General features: G+C 36.3%; 1 protein-coding gene across 4 annotated transcripts in view; it reads right to left on the reverse strand.

Annotated features, from left to right (window-relative positions):
- The window catches only part of LOC128243270 (centrosomal protein of 89 kDa-like), a 47856-nt gene that overhangs the window by 22108 nt on the left and 10583 nt on the right, over nt 1–15165 (reverse strand). For 2 of the 4 annotated variants that reach the window (XM_052960921.1, XM_052960920.1), the window contains exons 5-12: nt 13830–13902; nt 11183–11326; nt 9967–10131; nt 9477–9625; nt 5049–5096; nt 4317–4352; nt 2293–2376; nt 1805–1914 (exon numbers count right to left, since the gene is read on the reverse strand). In XM_052960921.1, coding sequence (XP_052816881.1) covers nt 1805–1914; nt 2293–2376; nt 4317–4352; nt 5049–5096; nt 9477–9625; nt 9967–10131; nt 11183–11326; nt 13830–13902 — 809 coding nt within the window. The remainder of the gene's footprint in view (nt 1–1804; nt 1915–2292; nt 2377–4316; nt 4353–5048; nt 5097–9476; nt 9626–9966; nt 10132–11182; nt 11327–13829; nt 13903–15165) is intronic. The other 2 variants (XM_052960923.1, XM_052960922.1) reach the window with 2 other exon arrangements.

Raw genomic sequence — 15165 nt, forward strand, 5'->3', positions numbered from 1 at the left:
CATACAGTTTTATAATGTGGCAAAATAGTCGGACTACTAGATTGTCATTCGGACTTGTAAAATATGCCATTATGCTAGTCCAACTGGCTAGTAGGTTAAAATGTTTTTCGTGAAGACTGCGGACGAGAAGTCCTTAAAGGTTTTTCTATTTTTAACTCTCGCAGCCATGTTGTGCAGCGGACCGGAACCATTTGGGCAATTTTGGTTAAAGGGCATCCCGATGAACATTTATGTAAAGTTTCATCAAAATCTGATAATCGGTTTCTGAGAAGATGTAGTTTAACGTTTTTTTCTATTCTTAGCTCTGGTGCCCATGTTGTGCAGCAGACCAGAACTGTTTGGGCTATTTTGGTTAAGGACTACCCAAGTAACATTTCTGTCAAGTTTCATTGCAATACGATCATCGGTTTCTGAGGAGAAGTCGTTTAAAGGTTTTTCTATCTTTACCTCTGGGGGCCATCTTGTGCAGTGGACCGAAACCATTGAAGCAAATTTGATAAAGGACCATCCAAGGAACATTTCTGTTAAGTTTCATCAAAATCTGATCATCGGTTTCTGAGAAGATGTTCTTTAAAGGTTTTTCTATTTTTTTGCCCTGGCAGCCATGTTGTGCAGCGGACCGGAACCATTTGAGCAATTTTGGTTAAGGACCACCCAAGGAACAATTCTGTCAAGTTTCATCAAAATCTGCCTATCCGTTTCAGAGGAGATGTCGTTTAAAGATTTTGCTATTTTTAGCTGTGGCGGCCATATTGTGCAATGGACCAGAACCATTTGAGCAATTTTAGTAAAGGACCACCCAAGGAACATAACTGTCAAGTTTCATCAAAATCTGCCGAACCGTTTCAGAGGAGATGTCGTTTAAAGATTTTGCTATTTTTAGCTCTGGCGGCCATATTGTGCAATGGACCGGAACCATTTGAGCAATTTTGGTAAAGGACCACCAAAGGAACATTCCTGTGAAGTTTTGTCAAAATCCGCTTATCAGTTTCAGAGGAGATGTCGTTTAAAGTAAAAGTTTTTGCACGCACGCACGCACGCACGCACGCCAGTGGAGCTAACAATAGGGGTCAACTACTGGTCAGGCCCAACCTCCATGTCAAGTTTGAGGGCCATGGGTGCAGGCATTGTTGAGTTATCACTCAGACAAGCTTTAAAATTATTTTACCATTAAAGGTCACTGTGACCTTGACCTTTGACCCGATGACCCCCAAAATCAATAGGGGTCATCTACTGGTCAGCCCCAACCTTCATGTGAAGTTTGATGACCATACGTCCAGGGATTGTTGAGTTATCACTCGGACAAGCTTTGGTCTACCGACGGACCGACCGACCGACCGACCGACCGACATGCCTGTGCAAAGCAATATACCCCTCTTCTTCGAAGGGGGGCATAATGACCAAACACATACTATGAACAGTAAGGTTTACATTGCAAATCATACAAAGTTCAGAAGGTTGCTGTGACCTTGACCTTGAAGGAAAGGACACAGCCTTTGAGCACGACACATTCTCAAGCTATGGAGGTCACTTCTGTTAAATTATTTTAAAATTTGACCATGAAAACAGGACAGATGGCAGACGGACGGACAGCCCTGATGACCCACATGATTCCTAGTACCTAGTTTCAACTTTACATTTTAAAGCAGGGTATCAATAAAAAAGCAACAGAGTAATATTTACTTCCAGGATATTTGTTTCCAAAAACGTATCGCTTTGAGTAAGAATGAAGGATTTGAAAGATAAAATTATACGCTACAATTATTGATAAATGACCCTTTATACTTAAATAGTTGACACCCACCACTCAGTGCTGTCTATTGGCCCAAGGGCAGTGTTCTCCAGCCGGGAATGTAGCTTCTCATTTTCCTTCACCACCGTTTCTGTGCGAGACCGCAATAAATCCAGCTCAGCCTTGAATATATAACACAATGATACATTGTTAAGAGAGTTTTGGGTTCCAAACATTTAGAATTATCCCTCCATGACCTGCTGAGGCAATTATGTTTATGAAGATAATTATTTTCATGGCAATATCAGATTTAAAAAAAAAAAAGCCATCTGTCCCAACAGCCAAGTATGGTAAAATTTGGGTTTGTCTCATTTTTTTTTTTGCTGACACAGAACAAAACATATAGAAAATGAGATTTTGGTCTTGTAAAAGCTGCAAGTCTTTCACTTTGCCTGCCAAATTTAATTTGATACATTCATCATAAAAAATATAATTAATTTCAAAACAAAAGCCTTCAATTGAATTGTTTCACTACAATTACGACAGACATAATGTCTCACCTGGCACTGTTTAATAGTTTCCTCTCGTTCACGTATTCTGTCATCATACGCCAGGAACAAAGGATTCAAGTACCGAATGTTGAACTGAAATTAATAAAAACATTTGTCCAGTAAAATATATTATTAAAAATAATTGGCTGTAATATTTATATTCTTATGATGTAATGTACCTTATACTAGTATTGAATTTCAATATTTGATCATATTCATGTCTTGCTATAGTAAATTTAGATGTACATATAATTTGTGGGCATTCCAATATATAAATGAATACAAAAAAAGTTAAAATACTATATAGGTAAAATCATAACAAAATAAGCGAAAAGTATCTTCAATGGATTAAAAACAATCAAAATAAAACATATAATAATGATCATACCTTTCAAAAACAATGATCATAATATTCAAACATACATGGTTGTCAAATTAACAAATTGCTGAAGTTTCTGACATAATCTGTTAATATAAGATCAGTTAAAACCACACAGTAAAGATGAAAAAGCACATCTACCAGATACAACCATTAAAAGTGTTACATAATCATGCACCACTACACAGTTTTCAATCTAGATTTAGAGGCCAAGCTACTATGGTATACAAAGGGAACCACAAGTAAACAGATATTTGCTCAGTGGTCAGAGCGTTTGCTTCTGGTGCGGAAGGTCGCAGGTTCAAACATTGGCCGTGTCAAACTGCAAGATGAGTTAATGTGGTACCAGTAGTTCCCTTGCATGGCACTTTGCATTTGGCATTAAAAGGGTAGTATTGCAAAAATACTCAGTACTGGTCAAACTCAGGAAAGTTGTATCCCGTGTATGGGTGCGTAACACCAAAGATATTAAAGAACCAAGATGTCTCATAACAAAGAACTAGAATATCGCACCCAAATTGCTTATATTTCACTCTGTGTCTTCAAGTAGGGTTTAAGTTAGAGGGTTATAGAGGGGTGCTCCACCCTGTCCTCTTTTGCTTTTTTAGAAGCACCCTTGGGTTAGGATCGCATTATATTTCATTCGTGAAATATTCCTTTTGGTGGTCACTCGGTGAAACATATAACGATCTTACATTATACTAAACAATTATCCACTACATAATTAAAAAAGATTTAATGAGAAAAAAATAAATATGTTAAAATTATACAATTTATTTTTAATTTTTTTACCATGAAAGTTGCAGAATATGCATTCTCCTGTTCTATTTCTGTATATGAGATTATAGTGAAAAAGAAATTGGGACAAAAGACATTGAAATTTAACATTTACATCCAATTGCTCAATAAAATGACAACCTTATTTGTACAGACGGTATATACGGTACTTACATGTAAAAACAAAACATTAAGCTGAATATAAATTGCACAAACACATAAATAAAATTGTTTTTTTAAGGTATTATTTAAAAGTGAAAAGACAACTAAACAAGAGAGAAAAAAGTGTGTTTCCCGATGATTATGAATGTATTTCAAATCCCCACCTCATAAAATTATTCAAATTTAGTGTCAATATGATAGCTGTGAACAGCCAAAATCACTGTGCAGCACTTTTGTGATTACGTCTTTTTAAACGTATTTCTTTTTTTGCTTTGCAGAACCATTTAACCAGCATTAAGTGGACGATTTTTTTTATACTAGCCAGTCTACATACGCAAACCACTGACTAACTTAATTAAAAACCAACTAAAAACTAAATGAAAATTTGGGTTTAATCCTTAAAATTTCAGTGATAGAATTTAAGTAGAAATATGCCAAATTCAAACTACCTTTATGCCATAATTTGTCAAATCGCTAGCCATTCTCCATGCAATAAAATAAACATCTGTGAAATTGTCAACAATTAACCTACTAAAAATGTTGGTATTTTTTTTAAAAACAAATATCTTTATTGAAAACAATGTTATAAGATTTGAAGGTGAAAAAAATAATGAACTAAAGACTTTTGTTACATAACAATTTCACAGAAACAAATGCACTTGTCAATCCATCCTAGTTTGATTAAGAAATTTCAGCCAAGCCACCCAATACTTACTTCACCAATAATGGGATGGTCTAAATGGGGGTCCTGCTACATATTGTAAAATATGTATTAATATTTGGAGCTGGTGTTAACACTCATAATTAAGTATATACACTGATTTTCCAGTGATGAAAATGAACGCATAATTATTAAAATTCAATAAAGTATACATTTAAGTCTACATACCAAAGGCTTGTTACCGAGGATAAAGTTAACATGTTTCTTTAAACTTAAATCACTTATCAATAAGTCCTCTGTAAGTTTAGGTCCAATATTTGGGTTTCAAAGTTTGGAGAACAAAGCATTAAAGGGACTAAACACCAGATGGTCCAAAATGGGCATACTCAGTATTTCCTTAAAACAAGCGTAAAATTATCAATATGAACTAGTATGAGACTGATAATACATCAAATATCATGATAAAAATAATATTTTGTTGCTGTCTCAGCTGATCTTACCTGTTAAAAAATAGCGAATTAAGGTATTCCAGTTCAGAGTGTGTATATTTAACATGTGAAAGTCATGTGACTAGTACTGATACATGTAGCGACGCTTTTTTTTATAAATTAAATGGTAAGAAAACCCATTAAATTTCAAATTGGAAAATGCGAAAAATTACAAAAGTTGTAAGCAATGTGATACATCAGTACACAACAATATCAATTTTATGTTAGTTAATGACAATTTTCTTTTTATCATCTGGTGTCAAGTCCCTTTAAGGCCATGTACATCCCTTCAACCTACCAGCCATGAAGGTGGGGGTCCATCAGAGGGTAGGCCTTTCACGTCACCCTGTTTAAAAAGAGAGAGTATTATAAATCGTGAATTAGAGCAGTCAAAACCATGGGATTAAACAACCCTCAAGACTCATTTTTAATTCAAATTTTACACAGGGATTGCCTAGCTATGACTCATCTTTAGCCATGCTTTATCTAAAACAAGAGGGCCATGATGGCCCTAAATCGCTCACCTGAGTAAAAGAGTTTAACCTTTTTTATTAATATAGCTTGTTTCTCAAAGAATATTGAACAAGAGCTGTCAAAGTATGTGACAAATGCCCCCCAATGTGACATTGATCTATGAACAAGTACATAAAAAGTTGATCTTGCCAAGTTATGTGTCAAATACATATTGCAAGTTATATTAAATTGCCTCTGAGCATAGAAAAAAAAAACAATCATACTAAATGACAGCCAACACTCTTTATGTCCTCATATTCAGCATTCCATTGTGAATAAACACTTAGTGTATCTTTCACCTTAGAGGTAGGGACATGGGTCTTGCACAAGACACGTTGTCTTGGTATGTCGAAAACATATGGCAAGTCATTTTAAAATCTGTCCATATAAGAGAAAGTCACAGCGCGGACACGACAGCCTATATTTTCCTTCAGGTTGCCATGGCAACCAGAGTTCTGCATGGAATTAATTTTTTTGAACAATTTTGAAAAAGCACCAACCAAGGATCATTCCTATGAAGTTTCATCAAAATTGTCCAAGCGGTTTAGGAGAAGAAGATGATTGTAACCAATTGTTGACACTTTTCCTTTAGGTTGCCATGTCAACCAGAGTTTTACATGGAATTAATTTCTTTGAACAATTTTGAAAAAGCACCAACCAAGGATCATTCCTATGAAGTTTCATCAAAATTGTCAAAGCGGTTTAGGAGAAGAAGATGATTATAACCAATTGTTGACATTTTCCTTTAGGTTGCCATGGCAACCGGGCCAAACAAAATTATGTGAACAAATTTAAGAGAGGTCCATGCAAGGACACTTCAAACCAAATTTGCTGAAGATCTATCAAGGGGTTCATGCGAAGAAAATGTTAAGTTTTTTTTACTAATTTTAGCTCTGGTGGCCCTTAAAAGGGGCCAAACAAAATTATTTGAAAAGACCTGACAGAGGCCCATGCTAGGATGCTTCAGACTTGAAGATCTATCAAGCAGTTAATAATATCAAGTTGTTTAAAGGTTTTTCTATTTTTTGCTCTGGTGACCCCTAAAAGGGGCCAAACAAAACCATTTGAACAAAGTTGAGAGAGGACCATGTAAGGATGCTACATATCAAGTATGGAGTCATTCTGACCTTTACTTTCAGAGGAAAAGACGTTTAAATGACAAGACAATGTAAAAACAAATGACCCCTGAGCAAGGCCAATTTGACCCCAGGACAATAATTTGAATACCTTTGGTGTAGGTCCACTAGGTAACACTATATACCAAATATGAAAGCTCTAGGTCTAATATTTTGGAGAAGAGGATTTTTAAAGTTTTATTATATAAGACTATATAAAAATATTGAAAACCTAAGCCTATGAACACGGGGTGTGGCCAATTTTGACCCCAGGGCTAAAGTTTGAACAATCTTAATAGTGGTCCGATAAACAATGCTTCACACCAAATATCTAAGGCCTTCGCCTTTTGGTTTCGGAGAAGAAGATTTTATAAGTTTTCATCATATACATATATAAGGAAACCCATGACCGATCGGGTGGGGCCATTTTTTGACCCCAGGGCCAAAGATTGAACAATATTGGTACAAGTCAACTAGATGATATATCATGCCAAATATCTAAGCTCTTGTCACTACTTGATTTTACGTGTGTATCTATATATGTATATTTGTTATTAATTGTTGTATGTGGCCTATATTGAAAATTGGTATGTGTACTAAATATGTTATCCAGTTTAAATTAAGACGTTACTTGTCTTTGTGAGTTCGGAGAAGATTTTTAAAGTTTTCACTATAACACATATAGAGAAAACCCATCAGCCTCAGGGTGTGGACAATTTTGACCCCAGGGCCATAATAGAGAAAACCCATGACCCCCCCGGGCGGGGCCAATTTTGACCCCCAAGGCCATAATTTGAACAATCTTTGTAGAGGTCAACTAGACGATGAATCATGCCAAATATCTAAGCTCTAGTCCAAGTAAGTTAAGAGGAGAAGATTTCTGAAGTTTTAACTATAAACATATCAAGTATACCCATGACCCCCGGGGTGGGGCCAATTTTGACCGCAAGGCCATGATTTGAACAATCTTTGTAGAGGTCCACTAGACGATGAATCATGCCAAATATCTAAGCTCTAGTCCAAGTAAGTTCAAAGGAGAAGATTTTTGAACAATTCACTACAAACATATAGAGAAAACCCATGACCCCCCGGGGCGGGGCCAATTTTGACCCCAAGGCCATAATTTGAACAATCTTTGTAAAGGTTCACAAGACGATGAATCATGCCAAATATCTAAGCTCTAGTCCAAGTAAGTTCAGAGGAGAAGATTTTTGAAGTTTTAACTATAAACATATAGAGCATACCCATGATCCCCCGGGGCGGGGCCAATTTTGACCCCAGGGCCATAATTTGAACAATCTTTGTAGAGGTCTACTAGACGATGAATCATGCCAAATATCTAAGCTCTAAGCCATGTAAGTTCAGAGGAGAAGATTTTTGAAGTTTTCACTATAAACATATAGAGAAAACCCATGACCCCCCAAGGGGGCGGGGCCAATTTTGACCCCAAGGGCCATAATTTGAACAATCTTTGTAGAGGTCCACTAGACGATGAATCATGCCAAATATCTAAGCTCTAGTCCAAGTAAGTTCAGAGGAGAAGATTTTTGAAGTTTTAACTATAAACATATAGAGAATACCCTAACCCCCCGGGGTGGGGCCAATTTTGACCCCAAGGCCATAATTTGAACAATCTTTGTAGAGGTCCACTAGACGATGAATCATGCCAAATATCTAAGGCCCCGGGGTGTGGCCAATTTTGACCCCAGGGCCATAATTTGAACAAACTTTGTAGAGGTCCACTAGACGATGAATCATGCCAAATATCTAAGCTCTAAGCCACGTAAGTTCAGAGGAGAAGATTTTTGAAGTTTTCACTATAAACATATAGAGAAAACCCATGACCCCCCAAGGGGGCGGGGCAAATTTTGACCCCAAGGCCTTAATTTGAACAATCTTTGTAGAGGTCCACTAGACGATGAATCATGCCAAATATCTAAGCTCTAGTCCAAGGAAGTTCAAAGGAGAAGATTTTTGAAGTTTTCACTACAAACATATAGAGAAAACCCATGACCCCCCCGGGCGGGGCCAATTTTGACCCCAAGGCCATAATTTGAACAATCTTTGTAAAGGTCCACTAGACGATGAATCATGCCAAATATCTAAGCTCTAGTCCAAGTAAGTTCAGAGGAGAAGATTTTTGAAGTTTTAACTATAAACATATCAAGTATACCCATGACCCCCGGGGTGGGGCCAATTTTGACCGCAAGGCCATGATTTGAACAATCTTTGTAGAGGTCCACTAGACGATGAATCATGCCAAATATCTAAGCTCTAGTCCAAGTAAGTTCAAAGGAGAAGATTTTTGAAGAATTCACTACAAACATATAGAGAAAACCCATGACCCCCCGGGGCGGGGCCAATTTTGACCCCAAGGCCATAATTTGAACAATCTTTGTAAAGGTTCACAAGACGATGAATCATGCCAAATATCTAAGCTCTAGTCCAAGTAAGTTCAGAGGAGAAGATTTTTGAAGTTTTAACTATAAACATATAGAGCATACCCATGATCCCCCGGGGCGGGGCCAATTTTGACCCAAGGGCCATAATTTGAACAATCTTGGTAGAGGACCATTTGGTGATCCTACCTACCATATATCAGCAGCCTAAGCCTTGTGGTTTGGGAGAAGAAGATTTTTAAAGTTTTTCCTTTCCATTGCCAAGGCAACCAGAGTTCTGCATGGATTTCAATTCTTTGAACAATTTTCAAAGGGGACCACCCAAGGAACATTCCTGTGAAGTTTGGATGAAATTGGCTAAGCGGTTTATGAGGAGATGTCGTTTAAAGTAAAAGTTTACGGACGGACGGACGGACGGACGGACGCCGGACGGACGCCGGACAAATTGTGATCACAAAAGCTCACCTTGTCACTATGTGACAGGTGAGCTAAAAACAAGCAGTGACCTGAGGGTTTCTAAACAACAACAATTTGCATGTCCCCTGGACCAATTTTGACAACAGAAAAATGTAAAGAAATTGGCCCAGAAATTGTTGTTTTTTTCAATCTTGATCCTGGAATGAGCAAAGAGGTATAGAGGTTAAAATTGTTGCTAACTTTAACAAAGTTCTGAACAAAAATTGACTCCATGTAACCTACCGTTTTCCCGCCATTAACAGGTCGGTACTTCGCCTGGTAAGCTGACAGTTCAACATTGAGGCGTTTTATAGAATTCTTCAAGGACTCATTCTCTTCTTTCAAGTCACTGATCTGTTTCTTTGTTAAGAGGGATTGGGCAGTGGCACTGTCTGAAAAATGTATAGGAAAGATAAAACCTCATCTGTCTGATAAGAATTCATTCTTATGTCTTGAAAGGTCTGGTGAAACATAAAAATTAAAATTGAATCGAAACAAACTACAATTATGCTGTTAATAAAATATTGATGACATATTGTTGTTGGTAAGACCAATGCTGAATGATCTCTATCCCAACACCCTCTATAAATACAAAAAATAGAGACACGCTGCATCAACAAGTTATTGCACACTGCATAAAATTTAATACATCAACAGTCATACATTAGCAGGCATAAATTCCATTTTAAAGGCTATGATGATTATGCTTTTTGGCATACTCAGGAGTGCTTACCTCCACTTTCGTACGTAGAGACAACCTCCCTGTATGTCTGAACCTCATGCTCCAGCTGGTGGGTAAGTGTAGACAGATGCTGACGCTCTGCCTCCAGTGAGCGTAGACGATCCTCACTTATGCTACGTGACGAAAGAGCAGACTTTGAACGTACACTCACAGGCTCTGAAAATAGGTTATCTTTAGATGAGAAATTTTTAGGGTTTTAGTATGGTATTGGTAATTTCCAAACAGAACAAAACCGACCCATAGTAATTTCCATTATTATAATAAAAGCAATTATGTTCTTTCAAAGTGTTCTCAGTTTATAAAGGTCTTTATTACTGAACTAAAAATATATGTATAAACTTCACACAATTTAAGGTACTTATACACAATTTTATCATCATATATGCTATATATAATAATATTATTATAAGCACTATGACAGTTGAAACATTTATTTATTTATGATTATTTTATTTTAAGATGATAATATTAACAAATTTGACACGATACACATTCACAACTAGACACCATTTATGGGCACATGCAGGAGAACAAGAGATGTTAGTGAAACATTTATGCCCCCTTGGGAGCCAAATTGTTAGTAGGATTTGGACACTTAAATAAAATATGGACAATCAGAAAACCTTTTTTCAGCTTACAGTCACACTGACCTTGACCTTTGACCCACTGACCTCAAAATCAATAGGGTTCATCTGCTGGTCATGACCAATAAGCCTACCTAGTATGAGGTCCCTGGGTCAAAGCGTTCTCAAGTTATTGATCGGAAACCGTTTTTCATGTTAAGGTCACACTGACCTTGACCTTTGACCCACTGACCTCAAAATCAATAGGGTTCATCTGCTGGTCATGACCAATACACCTACCAAGTATGAGGTTCCTGGGTCAAAGCGTTCTCAAGTTATTGATCGGAAACCGTTTTTCATGTAAAGGTCACACTGACCTTGACCTTTGACCCACTGACCTCAAAATCATTAGGGTTCATCTGCTGGTGATGACCAATACACATACCAAGTATGAGGTCCCTCGGTCAAAGCGTTCTCAAGTTATTGATCGGAAACCATTTGGTATTCCGACCGACCGACAGACAGACCGACCGACCGACCGACCGACCGACCGACCGACATGTGCAAAACAATATACCCCACTTTTTTCAAAAGGGGGCATAAAAATTGAGCTAATTCAGTAAACCATCAAACTTTAATTTTACCATGTGGACTGGCTGACAACAAATTGTCTCTGTTCATGTGGAAGGGCTCAATAGTTTCTTGAACCAGTCTGTCCTCCACAATAATTGGTTGGCGGGATTTGGGGGTTGCAATAGGAGTGCTTGCAGATGATCGAATAGCTTTCTCTGTGAAGTGCAAACTCACAACTCAAAAACCACACAGTGAGGGTAGAAATATACAAAAACAAGACCACTGCAAATAATATTATGCTCATCTGTTTTTCTCAGTCTAACAAGAGGCAAAACTGAATAACTATAACAGTCAAAGATATTTTCAATGCTACACGTAGTTGATAATTTGTATTGTTCTAATAGTAAGTGCTTTACAAATTTTCACCGTCGATGCCAAGACATTCACGCGAAAAAAAAGAATCCCGTGGAATTCACTGTCAATGTCGCAACATTAACTATTCCAGGGCAGTTACACCTACAGTTGCGTGAAACAAGAATCCAGCGGAGTTAAAGCTATCTGGCTAATACAGTAAACTATTTGTGACATATCCTGTCTTTATGTTGACTGCTTGTGTCATTTGACCATTCCTAGGTGGTGTTAAAATTATTTCTCACAGAATTAAGCTATCTGGCTGGTACAGTAAACTATTGTGACATATCCTGTCTTTATGTTGACTGCTTGTGTCATTTGACCATTCCTAGGTGGTGTTAAAATTATTTCTCACGGAATTAAGCTATCTGGCTGGTACAGTAAACTATTGTGACATATCCTGTCTTTATGTTGACTGCTTGTGTCATTTGAACATTCCAAGGTTGTTCTAAAATTGATTCTCATGGAATTAAGCTATGATCAGGCTGGTACAGTAAACTATTTGTGACATATCCTGTCTTTGTGTAATGACTGTGTCATTTGACTATTCATGGGTGGTTACTCCTCCAGTTGCATGAAATAAGATCCAGTGTTAAGGCTGATACAGTTTACTATTTGTGACAACTCCCGTCTTTGTTAAATGACTAAAAGTGTCATTTGACCGTGCCTGGGTGGTTACTCCTACAGTAACTTGCGTGAAATAAGATCCAGTGTAAAGGCTATCAGTCTGATACAGTTTACTATTTGTGACAACTCCCTTCTTTGTGTAAGGACTAAAAGTGTCATTTGACCGTGCCTGGGTGGTTACTCCTACAGTAACTTGTGTGAAATAAGATCCAGTGTTAAGGCTATCAGTCTGATACAGTTAACTATTTGTGACAACTCCTGTTTGTGTCATTAGAAACAAGGCTGCCAAGGCTGCAGCCCCCAACATTCACCAATGACAATATTTTGGTAGTTATGTTACACAACAATGTTTGCTGTCATGCAGCATCAATGTCCTTGTTTTGTGTTGGCCTTTTTTGGCCTTCAATTTTAAGGCATCCTGGCTTGTCCCTTTGTTTCCAATGTTTGATTCTATAATATTTACACCTCATCTTTCATTCTTTAAATGAATGGCCTAAAATAATACCTGCAACTGTGAATATTTTCCGATGAATGCAACATCTTTGCATATATTTAGATCTTGAATCATTGCTTTTTGATATAAATTGTAAATTGTTTATCTTGTTATTGTTTGTGTCAGCAGGCCACAAAAAAACATTAATTAACATGTTGAAAAGTGTTAATTTATGAATTATTAAACATTATAATTGTTGTCTAAGCGTTTCAAACGTTTCAAATTAACGTTAAAAGTGTTTTGTTGTGATTATTATAAGTTACTGCTTTATTGTGATGTTATATGATAAACTGTTTTCAGTTACAGTCTGGTCGTTCTATTTACAGAATGGGTAAGAAAGTATAACTGTCAGGTTTTCTTAGATGATATTAAGTATTTTTTATTAATTCTGGAAAGAAATAGTGAACTACTGGTGTAAATATAAGTAATAAAGTACATGATTGGTGTCATTATCGGGGATATGAACACAGTTAGGCTGGTTAAAGTAAGTGTTGAGTTCTTCAGACACCAGACACTTTAATCAGCCCAACTGCGTTCATACTGTAATCATGACATCAATCACGTAATTCATTTCTCAAGGAATCTCTTGAAAGGCTTTTGAGAAAAATTTAAGGTTAAAGTTTTTGCTCGAGAACTATGACACAGACACTGTATCACAATGATGACAACACCATAGCTATAACAATAACACATTTTTTTACAGGTTATAAGGGCTGATATGAGAGAGAAACATAAAAATGTACAAAAAGCATAAAACTGAAAAGCTATTAATAGGAGTCATGTTAGACACAGCTGGTTCTGAGACAAAACTAAAATAAAATCTGTGTGAGTGCAGCTGTTAAACAAAAACTCTAATATATCGAGGCACACATCATAATTATATAAAACAGCATCTGCAATCAATTATTTTCTATGGGTTTAATATAATGCTTCTGTTTTTGAAACTGCATGAAGAGTTGTTTTCTTTACCATACTTATATATACTTTAATGCAAAACTTGTTATATTTTTGTAACTTCAATCACATCTTCTTCAAATTTGAAGCAAATATTACTTCTACTAAATCTGACAAACAGAAATTTAGAAATATGCTAATTGTGTACCACGACAAAGCTTTGAAGAAAGTGGGATAAATACAATACATGTGATAGGTAAACACACCTCAAATCTTGATGTGAAAGCACTAACCTTTTATCGCTGTCTCGTGTTCAACTGGAAAGTGAAGGCTCCGGGCACTTGGCTGTTTTCGGGTTGGCCGGGCCTGCATAAGATTGGATAAAGAAAACTTGTTTGTTAACAACTCACTGTAACTGTTCTTTAAAGCTTTTTCCTTATGACAAACAAATAAGGCCAAAAAATTGCTAAATTTTCATCAAATTTTTTATTTTAATTTGGGCAGGTACTAGACTATTTTTTTATTGTTCTTAGATGACTGCCATGCTCTTTCTCATTGCAAAAGGAACCATATTCATGTGTTTCTAGATGAACCATGAACACGATCGTAACATTTCTCCTTAAATGTTACATGTGAATGTTATGCATCAACATACTAGATATGAATAATTGTTGTTCCCGGCCAGAACCAATACACAATTACAGATCCTTTAAATTCAACATTTTTATTTGAGTCCATAGAATTAAAACTGTTTAGCAATTAATACTGCGAATAGCAACACATTTAAACTTTATATAATTTGCAGCTGAAACCTAAAATTACTTGATTTAAACACACATTTCAACGCCAGCATTCTGTGTCAAAACTACAAAATCTTATTTCTATATAACCCGATACAATTTGCACTTTTCTCCTTTTTTGCCCTGTCTCTTTATGAAGCACTCTGCCCTTTTTCAAATCTGGCTAAAATCTTTCATAGTAAAACCATATGCCAAAAACAGTATCATTTCGCCATAAAAAAACCTTATGATCCTGATAAAAGCCAAATGTATTCAAACCATGCAGATTCCAATTATACAAAGTGACTGTCATCACCAGAAAAATGTGTTTTCCCTACATTCCCATAGATTTAAAGTTTCACAACAAAAGAATAGAATTTAGTGTTATCAGTATCTGACTCTGATTTTAACTGTTAGTAGCTGTTTATTCAACTCATCGAGATAATCATATTATGGTTGGATTTCAGGTGCTGCAAGTGAATTTATCCCAATTTCACCAACAATCTTAAGCAAAACTTGCATAAGTAACTTATTTCATTTGGATGAATAATACTAACTTAGACTTGATTTTACAAAACAAAAAATATCAGAAAAAAAAAATGTTAAAAATTCTCTCAAATGGAAAATTACACAATTTAAGAAAATTATAAGCATCAATACTGTGCTCACATAGCTTGATTCTGTTTTAAGAGATTTACAGGGACTCACTCATGATTTCCCCCCCCCCCCACCCATGTATAGTGCATCTGAAAACAATTATATTATTACTTTTTACTATTTGATACTAAAAGGTGTGCAAGAAAATCAGCGGCAATGACATGCATAACATTGTGTTAATAAAAAACATAAT

The sequence above is a fragment of the Mya arenaria genome, chromosome 8, assembly GCF_026914265.1.
Source record: "Mya arenaria isolate MELC-2E11 chromosome 8, ASM2691426v1".
NCBI classification, from domain to species: Eukaryota; Metazoa; Mollusca; class Bivalvia; order Myida; family Myidae; genus Mya; species Mya arenaria.